At 39.1% G+C, this 10,133-nt stretch overlaps 1 protein-coding gene across 1 annotated transcript in view; it reads left to right on the forward strand.

The window, feature by feature from the left end:
* Positions 1 to 10,133, forward strand: part of EFHD1 (EF-hand domain family member D1) — a 29,352-nt gene that overhangs the window by 13,520 nt on the left and 5,699 nt on the right. Inside the window, exon 2 of the mRNA XM_014522215.2 lies at positions 3,431 to 3,578. Within this exon, the coding sequence (XP_014377701.1) occupies positions 3,465 to 3,578 (114 nt within the window). The 5' untranslated portion in view covers positions 3,431 to 3,464. The remainder of the gene's footprint in view (positions 1 to 3,430; positions 3,579 to 10,133) is intronic.

The raw sequence follows: 10,133 nt of genomic DNA on the forward strand, positions 1-10,133 counted from the left end.
TATGTATATATGTGTGTATATATGTGTGTGTGTATGTATATATGTGTGTGTGTATGTATATATGTGTGTATATATATATATATGTGTGTATGTATATATGTGTGTATATGTGTGTGTATGTATATATGTGTGCATATATGCGTATATGTATATATGTGTGTGTATGTATATATGTGTGTGTATGTATATATGTGTGTGTATGTATATATGTGTGTGTATGTATATATGTGTGTGTATGTATATATGTGTGTGTATGTATATATGTGTGTGTATGTATATATGTGTGTGTATGTATATATGTGTGTGTATGTATATATGTGTGTGTATGTATATATGTGTGTGTATGTATATATGTGTGTGTATGTATATATGTGTGTGTATGTATATATGTGTGTGTATGTATATATGTGTGTGTATGTATATATGTGTGTGTATGTATATATGTGTGTGTATGTATATATGTGTGTGTATGTATATATGTGTGTGTATGTATATATGTGTGTGTATGTATATATGTGTGTGTATGTATATATGTGTGTGTATGTATATATGTGTGTGTATGTATATATGTGTGTGTATGTATATATGTGTGTGTATGTATATATGTGTGTGTATGTATATATGTGTGTGTATGTATATATGTGTGTGTATGTATATATGTGTGTGTATGTATATATGTGTGTGTATGTATATATGTGTGTGTATGTATATATGTGTGTGTATGTATATATGTGTGTGTATGTATATATGTGTGTGTATGTATATATGTGTGTGTATGTATATATGTGTGTGTATGTATATATGTGTGTGTATGTATATATGTGTGTGTATGTATATATGTGTGTGTATGTATATATGTGTGTGTATGTATATATGTGTGTGTATGTATATATGTGTGTGTATGTATATATGTGTGTGTATGTATATATGTGTGTGTATGTATATATGTGTGTGTATGTATATATGTGTGTGTATGTATATATGTGTGTGTATGTATATATGTGTGTGTATGTATATATGTGTGTGTATGTATATATGTGTGTGTATGTATATATGTGTGTGTATGTATATATGTGTGTGTATGTATATATGTGTGTGTATGTATATATGTGTGTGTATGTATATATGTGTGTGTATGTATATATGTGTGTGTATGTATATATGTGTGTGTATGTATATATGTGTGTGTATGTATATATGTGTGTGTATGTATATATGTGTGTGTATGTATATATGTGTGTGTATGTATATATGTGTGTGTATGTATATATGTGTGTGTATGTATATATGTGTGTGTATGTATATATGTGTGTGTATGTATATATGTGTGTGTATGTATATATGTGTGTGTATGTATATATGTGTGTGTATGTATATATGTGTGTGTATGTATATATGTGTGTGTATGTATATATGTGTGTGTATGTATATATGTGTGTGTATGTATATATGTGTGTGTATGTATATATGTGTGTGTATGTATATATGTGTGTGTATGTATATATGTGTGTGTATGTATATATGTGTGTGTATGTATATATGTGTGTGTATGTATATATGTGTGTGTATGTATATATGTGTGTGTATGTATATATGTGTGTGTATGTATATATGTGTGTGTATGTATATATGTGTGTGTATGTATATATGTGTGTGTATGTATATATGTGTGTGTATGTATATATGTGTGTGTATGTATATATGTGTGTGTATGTATATATGTGTGTGTATGTATATATGTGTGTGTATGTATATATGTGTGTGTATGTATATATGTGTGTGTATGTATATATGTGTGTGTATGTATATATGTGTGTGTATGTATATATGTGTGTGTATGTATATATGTGTGTGTATGTATATATGTGTGTGTATGTATATATGTGTGTGTATGTATATATGTGTGTGTATGTATATATGTGTGTGTATGTATATATGTGTGTGTATGTATATATGTGTGTGTATGTATATATGTGTGTGTATGTATATATGTGTGTGTATGTATATATGTGTGTGTATGTATATATGTGTGTGTATGTATATATGTGTGTGTATGTATATATGTGTGTGTATGTATATATGTGTGTGTATGTATATATGTGTGTGTATGTATATATGTGTGTGTATGTATATATGTGTGTGTATGTATATATGTGTGTGTATGTATATATGTGTGTGTATGTATATATGTGTGTGTATGTATATATGTGTGTGTATGTATATATGTGTGTGTATGTATATATGTGTGTGTATGTATATATGTGTGTGTATGTATATATGTGTGTGTATGTATATATGTGTGTGTATGTATATATGTGTGTGTATGTATATATGTGTGTGTATGTATATATGTGTGTGTATGTATATATGTGTGTGTATGTATATATGTGTGTGTATGTATATATGTGTGTGTATGTATATATGTGTGTGTATGTATATATGTGTGTGTATGTATATATGTGTGTGTATGTATATATGTGTGTGTATGTATATATGTGTGTGTATGTATATATGTGTGTGTATGTATATATGTGTGTGTATGTATATATGTGTGTGTATGTATATATGTGTGTGTATGTGTGTGTGTGTGTATATATATATATATGTATGAGAACCCCTAACTTATGCCATGTACAACTCCAACTTTGAGGGCCACTTACAAGGTACACTTTCCAGTGGAGGGCTGCCACTAGTGGAATCTGATCTGATTGGATACAAGTCCTCAACATATCCTCCTTAATCTGTGCAGGCATGTGCACAGAGTAAAGTTTCACTGTTCAACAAGGGTATGAGATTCACTCTTACCTTTCAGTTTCTTTTTCATTTAATGAACTGGCTTAATTAAGAATAATGGTCAGCTACTGGTAGGCCATTATCCTTGACGGGCCTCATTCAGCTTGAAAACTGCATGTTGCACACCCTTGTCACATTCTCAGAACTACATCTATGGATGTGCAAAGTGCCTAAAACTTATGTGCCTTTCTGCAAAACAAATGGGCAAGGGCGTAAAGTCCATTTTGATGGCATAAATTCCTTTGTGCTCCCTTCCTTAATATTTCAGGCAGAGTGTGTTGTGCCTGAGTTCCCCCTGTGCATTTTCTCTGTCTGTCTTCTCCAAAGAGGCTTACTCCAAAGGCTGGATGCCACTACCCTACACTTAGAAGACTATGACAGTCAGTTTCTCCCCTCTCTGAGCCCAGGTGCCCTATGATTGTGCTTCTGTTTATGCACCCACATTTCCTTCCATAGTCTCTGGAGAAACCTATAATACTATACTGCCTACTGTTGTTACCCTACCAGACAGCCTTACTTAGCTTAAAAAACTTAAGCTTTGAATTCCCTAATTGTGTGGTGAATATATCACAGCAGTGACCAACTGAGGGGGTTTTTTTGTGGGTTTCTTTTTTTTTTTACCTTTCTCTCCTTTCAGGTATGACTCTGGAAAGGATGGTTACATAGACTTAATGGAGCTGAAACTGATGATGGAGAAGCTGGGAGCCCCTCAGACGCACCTGGGCTTGAAGAACATGATTAAAGAAGTGGATGAAGACTTCGATGGCAAGCTCAGCTTCCGTGAGGTAGGGGTCAGCAAAGAAACAAACTATTTTAAGAAAATGAATGAGAATCTGGTAGCCTGCTGCTTCTAGGTCCCATCTGTAAATTGGGTTCTTCCAGATCTTCTTTTTAATATGACCAAGGCACATACATTTGAAATGCTTCCATGTGACTTGCAGCTGTGGAGATATAATAAGATGCGAAGAGAAACAGGCAAACTTTCTTGTATGAAGTAAGAGTAAGGTACTGTTGAATAACAGTTTGTGTGCTCTTCGTGTGAATGTAACCTGGTTCACTAAGCAAACAGATAGTTATTTTCTCCATTGGCTTCCATTTTAAAATGGTCTTAGATGTACCCTTATGTAGGTAGTATTCCAAGAACCCTGTCTACCCTAAGAAAATACTTACATATTTTATAGTACTGCTACTGCTCCACTGAAGATGGGAAGGGCAGAGAATAATGTAATTAAGGCTCAAGTGACACCAGTTTGTCTGGTTTTTGCAATGCATGATGTAATGTTGACATTCTCTTAAACTACTATGATGAGACTGAGATGCTAGTACTGGCTCCCTTTTAAGATGCAAAGGAAGGATTCGGCTGGCAGGGGCGGGGTGAGTGGAATCTCTCTGAAACCTTTGCAGGATGTGCAAGCTTGCTAATTTCTGTCTACGGTTGTCTGTATCAGGTAGTTGCCAATCGTCCTGAGCTCAGTGGGGGTCATGATGACAAATGGAAACCTAATGATTTAATGATTTGGGTAGTTGATTGTGGCTCAGGAGAAGTTCTTCTTCCCCCCCCTCCCCCATGCATCTAGTGCCACTTCTTAATGTGGTGACAGATGCAAGGTAGGTGCAGTGGAGCAAATGAATTAGGGGAAACTAGGAAATTTGTCTCTGGTCTATAAAGGAATAGAAGAGCTGCACTCCTGGTCTATATCCAGTCTCGGTAGCATCCTGGCTCCTGTAACCTATTGTCTTGCCCTTGGCATAAGTAGCAAGAAACCCATCTTCTCCTGTACCAGTCACCAGAATTTCTGGTTTCATCTTTCTCCTGGTCTTCAAAAACTTCTGTAAAGCATTTGCATTTAATTGCTACAGGAATCTGCAATGCATAAAAAAAAAATGGGGATGTTGAGTACACAAGGGATACAGTCTTTTGTATCTTCAAAAGCATATGATGATTGTCCTATCAACATCCCACTGAGAAGGCTTTCCTAGGTGGATCTAATGCAGGCTGAGAGCAGGTTCCTAAGAGTTTTGTTTCTAAAAGAGATGGTGCTCTTTCTACTGAATGACAGTCTTGCTCTGCCCACCTGCTTATCAAAGGGGATTTCTGTCATCACAACCAAATGACTGAACCCTTTGCTCTTTGGATGAGGAACTTTCAAATAAAGTGCCAGGGCAGTTCTAGCAGCCACTGAACAAGAGGGTGTATAAAAGAACAGGCAGCAGCTGAATGCTTGGAAGTGCTATATGCCAAGTGGGAAGAGGTTTGAGAGACCGAAGTGCAGACACTAGTTTGTTGTTAGACTGGCAAAAGGCATGAAAAGAGATCAATACAGATGAGAAAAGCAGCAGCTGTCAGAGCCATATTGTGGTATGTGTCCCAGCACATCTAGCGGAGTTCTTGCCTTCTGAAAATTATTCATCGTGTGCTGTGGTAGTACCAAGGAGCCCTAGTCTTGCATTTAATACAGGACAAGAGCAACTTGTTCATCATAGCAAGTTGCTATAATAAACAAGTTGAACAACTTGTTCATGAACACCCATCTAAGTGCTTTAGCATATTCACCATCCACATCGCTGTGAAAACTTCCTTGCTGATATTCTATTCATTAGCAGCCAACTAGTTTTATAATGTAATATCTCAGAATGTTCCTGTGGCTATGACTGATATTTCAACAGTGGTGTTGGTCCCTCTTATTGCAGGGAGGAAAAGTCTTTCTCAAATATGCATTTAGAGAAACCTAGTGTGGTAGAAGGAAGCCAACATGATAAAGGCTCTTTTTATGTGAGGGTAGAAAATGTAAATGCTTCTGTCTATTCCTCTCTGGCTTTGAGGCTTTCCATAGATAAGTGCCATGTCGAATCCCCAGCACCACATCTAGTGCGCCTGATATTTGAATATTGTTCCCAGTGCTGAACAAGTGTTCCTGCCACGATTTAGAGGAAAAGATTTTTCTCAGAAGGAAAATAAAAGTTGTGCTTCAGATGACAGTCTCCTCGAGCAAGTGCTGGATTAACCTCAGCTGTGTAAGTGGCCTTCTTATTGGTCACAGTTTCAGTACCCTGTTTTGAATGTCTACTGACCCAAGAGGTCAGGTTTCTGGATCCCCTCACCTAAGCAAATAGCTCTGCAGACCTCCTTCTCTCAGCATCGTGTTAGCCACTGAGCACAGTTTTGCTGGAGTGGACATTGTATCTTGAAATCAGTAGCATGCTTGTAAATCAACTTGTTGACTCAAAGCATGTGCTTGGATACTTGTGATACCAGCTGTAGCTTTGCTGTGAGAAATACAGTTGAGTAAGAACAGGTATCAGAAAAACTTGGAGCAGGTTTATTGCTGAGTCTAGCAAGTAGTGGTGGGGAAAAAACAAAAGACAGGAAAACCTGTAATGAAGACTGGGTCAGGGAAGAAAGCCTGCTTGTTCTTTAGATGAAATAGACTGCTCTGAGACTTCACCCATAAATGGAGCCACAGATCCTTCTGAACTATCCCAAGGAATATGATGGAGTAGGAAACATCCCTTCCCATGAACCTAGGTGAAACTAAGGGTGAGAATAAGAAATGGAAGCAGCCAGGAAGTTGCATGCATGAGACCTAGTTTTTGTCTGCTTTTGAACATTATCACCACTGTTTAAGTAGATCAGTTCAGGTTCATGTGAGGAGTGAAAGCTACTTCTTCCCTCCTGGCTCTGTAAGGTCCTTTCCTGCTGCTCCCGCTGTTTCCTGGCACTGTCATCATAGTGCCAGCAGCAACAGCCTATTCCCTCCTTCATCCAGCTGTTTCAACTGCACTAAGCTCTGCTGTCCCCTGTATGTTTGGTTTTAGGCTCATTCTGGGGATTTCTGCCAATACGTGGCATATTGTGAACAGCAGCTGGTGCTGGTCCATTATGAAGCCAGGTGCAAAATGATGGCCAGGCAGGAAAAACTTAAAGTGGACACCGAATGAATTACACAATAAAATAAGAAAAATCTTGCTGTAATAAAATTGCATGTTAGGCTTATCTATCTCAACAGGTATCCTAAGCTTGTATCCATATGTCACCAGGCTCCCCCCATCTCTCTGCAAATGCACTTTGTTCTGTTTTTCTACATAATGCAGAAAAATCATTTGATTGAAGAATGCCCTGATTCCACCCCTGTTGCCAGTGGATGATGCAATTGTGTCTTTGTACAGTCCTACTTCCCTTTTGTTTGTTGGCAATAAATATGTGGAAGGGAATTGAATTGACAGTCCTTTCTCCCAATTTTCACTTGTTTCTTTAGCAACTAATCTTCCTTCAGTTCTTGGCAGGCTAGTACTCTAACTTAGCAACGAAATCTGAGATTCACTTGCAATCTTCAGTCCAAGTGTCCTCAGATTGTTGAGACTAGCCATCACAAATTTATCAGTTTCTCTGTCATTTGTGAGTTGGGTTTTTTCAAATAGAGCCTGTCTCTTCCCTTTTTTTATCAGTTCATTGTTCCTATGCCCCACTTAATCCAATTTCTTGCCCCACAGAAAGCCTCTGTCTTTTTGAGGAGAATGGCTTATTTTATTACAAGGTGCCTGGTGCTGGCATTTGGAATGGTAAGGTACTGAAGCTGGAAATGAACAGAAGTTGCTAATTGGTGCTTCAAGGGCTGGCTGTACTACTGATAGGCACAAATGTTTATTTCTAATTTTGGTGACCATTTCTGTGCCAAGGTAGGCTTAGAGTAGGAGAGGCTGCAGGAGCTGAACTTCCAGAGGATCTCATGAGAGATCATACACGGAACAAAGCAAACTAACTTTGTTCCAGCCATAAGGTCCTGCACCTAGTCGTCATGTGTTGCTTTTTTCTGAACAGTAGCATGTCACAGGATATCATTAGCAGCTGTGAGACTGCCCCATAATCTGCCTTCCTCCTGTGCATTCTGTAGCTCTCAACTCCTGAGCCAGAACAGGAGAATAAACTATTTCTCCATATGTAAATTACATACCATTATAGCCTGGCAGTTACTCATGTATGGAACTGGCTTCTTAGTGCAACTGAACTGTGTGCCTGTTAATAAAGCTGACTTGGACTCTTGACCTTTTGTCAAGAGTCCATCAATAAATCATCAATTAACTCCACAAAATTCCTCTCCAAGACTAAAGTTTATGCAGCTTATGCTTAAAAAAAGCCTACTCTACAGTACTTAAGGTCTTAATCCACAGGCACCCAGTATAGCGAATAGTTGGAACAGTAGCACTTCACACTGGGTAGATTTGGCATGCATGAAAATCTATTCCAGCATGCTCACGCCAGCTGTAGTAAAATGCTACATCTCTGATCTAGGTCATACGTCTGTTGCTTGCTCATGCACTCATAGCTTTTGATAGCATTGATTGTTGGTCACAAGGCCCACTGCCACCTCACTTCTCTCATTCACTGACTTCATGCAATATACAGTATACAATAAGCAGAGATTATAACAGTCATGCTTCTGACAGTACACTCATTTCAGGTCATCAGATATCTCCACTTCCAGGTCTTAATGTAGCTTTGTGGAACAGGAGTATCTCTCCTAGACCTTGGATGAGCAGTGCAGGTGCTGAGCCAGGGGAAGTCATAAAGCAGTTGAAGTCCCTAATCACATCAGTGGAATGGGGGCTGAGGAGTGCACTCTGCCATCCATGCTTCTCGGGAACAGAGTGTTAGGCACTTCTTTCAGGTGCATAAAACAACCTGCCCCATATTCCTTAGGCTTGGCTACCATCCCATGAGATTACTTTCTTGTTACCATATTTTTTTCCAAGGGGTAGGGTTAGTTCATAAACTACAACACAGAAAGGACCAGTACTTTTATTTCCTACAGCAGTGCTGTTCAAAGTGGTGGTCTGCGGACTGGTGCCGGTCCATGAGCCACTGGTTGCCGGTCTGCAGCGAGTTGCCAGGAAAGAAAGAAATATATTTTCAGAAGCATAACATTGATGTCATAGCACCACAGTTCGCACGTTCCAACACTCCAGGTGACGTCACGTCATGTGAGGTAGGAAAGAGAAAGAAACAGCCAGTTGCGCGTTTGTGTAGCGCTGTTGCATGCAGCTGCTGCCACTGGCTGAACCAGGCACCGGTCCCTGGCCCACTGGAAAAAAAATTGCCGGTCTATCACATCAGATAGTTTGAGAAGCATTGTCCTACAGAATTTGGTAAGTAACTAGAAAGTAATAATCAATCCAAGGTGGTATGTATGTGATGATATAACTGCAGTGATGGACAAGAGTCTGTGTGTGGATGCTGGATAGAATTACTCCTGAAACAATGTCTATTCCAAATGATGTGCATCTTCTATCCTGCATCAGTGCAGTCCCACCATTCCACACGGCTGTGTAGGTTTGGCCTCAGGGGTAGATTTGTACCTTAAAGACTAACCAAAGTAGATATGTATAGCATATGTTTTTGTGAGCTGAAGCTCATTTCATCAGCTACTGTGGCTGTAATATAAAAAAAAATCTACTTTGGTTAGTCTGTGAAGTGCAAGTCTACCCTGCCTTCTACTTGACTTTAGACTAGCATGACTCACTACATCTCTCTGATATAGCTGTGACATGCTTCCCATTCTGGCTATGTCAGTCCCACATTCCTTTTAATTGATTGAAGTTGCTGGAAATGCAGCACTTAACTTTTTAATTTGTTTCCCTTTGCTTTAGCAGTCTGGCTTCCATAAGAGGCCTGATTTCCTAGTCTCAGGATGATTCATGTATGCTTGTACTCATGACTGGTCATGCCTGGGTGTTTCCAGTCCCTCCCTGAGCTGTAGCTGCAGCAGACTTTAGGGCTGTCTTGCTTCCAGTGACCTTGCTAAATGCCAGGAAGTTGGACTTTTTGAGGGTGGAGTTGGAACAGCAGAGAGGAACAGCTGAGTAATACCAACAAAGCTAATGCTTCAGACAGCCTCAGAGACCCTGAGGGGGTATCTGTATTGGTCGGTGGGGAGGAGAGGACAAATCACAAATGAGTTTGAATAGTGTCAAAGGTCTTGTCATGTTGAAGATCTCATAATTTGAACTTTGACAAAGGTCTTGCTGGGTAGAGCAGCCCACTTGTACAGCTGACCATCATCTAACTTCTTTAATCTGTTTGCAGCGGGGAATAGGGGGGGGAATTTTCCCACAAAACAGCCTGCTGCCTTTTGCTGTGCCTCGTATAGACGCATCAACAAGTCACAGGGCTGTTGTGCAATTCCTCTCCGGGTAAACTGACTCTGCTAGAGAACAGCCAGCACTGTCGTCATCCCCCCACCCTTTCCCATGAGATGCTGTTCCCAAACTGCTGCACCTCCATCAGTTACTCAGTAACTCTTTGAAGTAAGAATAAAAAAATCTGCTTTGCCAGATGTGTTCCT

Source organism: Alligator sinensis, unplaced genomic scaffold, assembly GCF_000455745.1.
Source record: "Alligator sinensis unplaced genomic scaffold, ASM45574v1 scaffold237_1, whole genome shotgun sequence".
In the NCBI taxonomy this organism is placed as follows: Eukaryota; Metazoa; Chordata; order Crocodylia; family Alligatoridae; genus Alligator; species Alligator sinensis.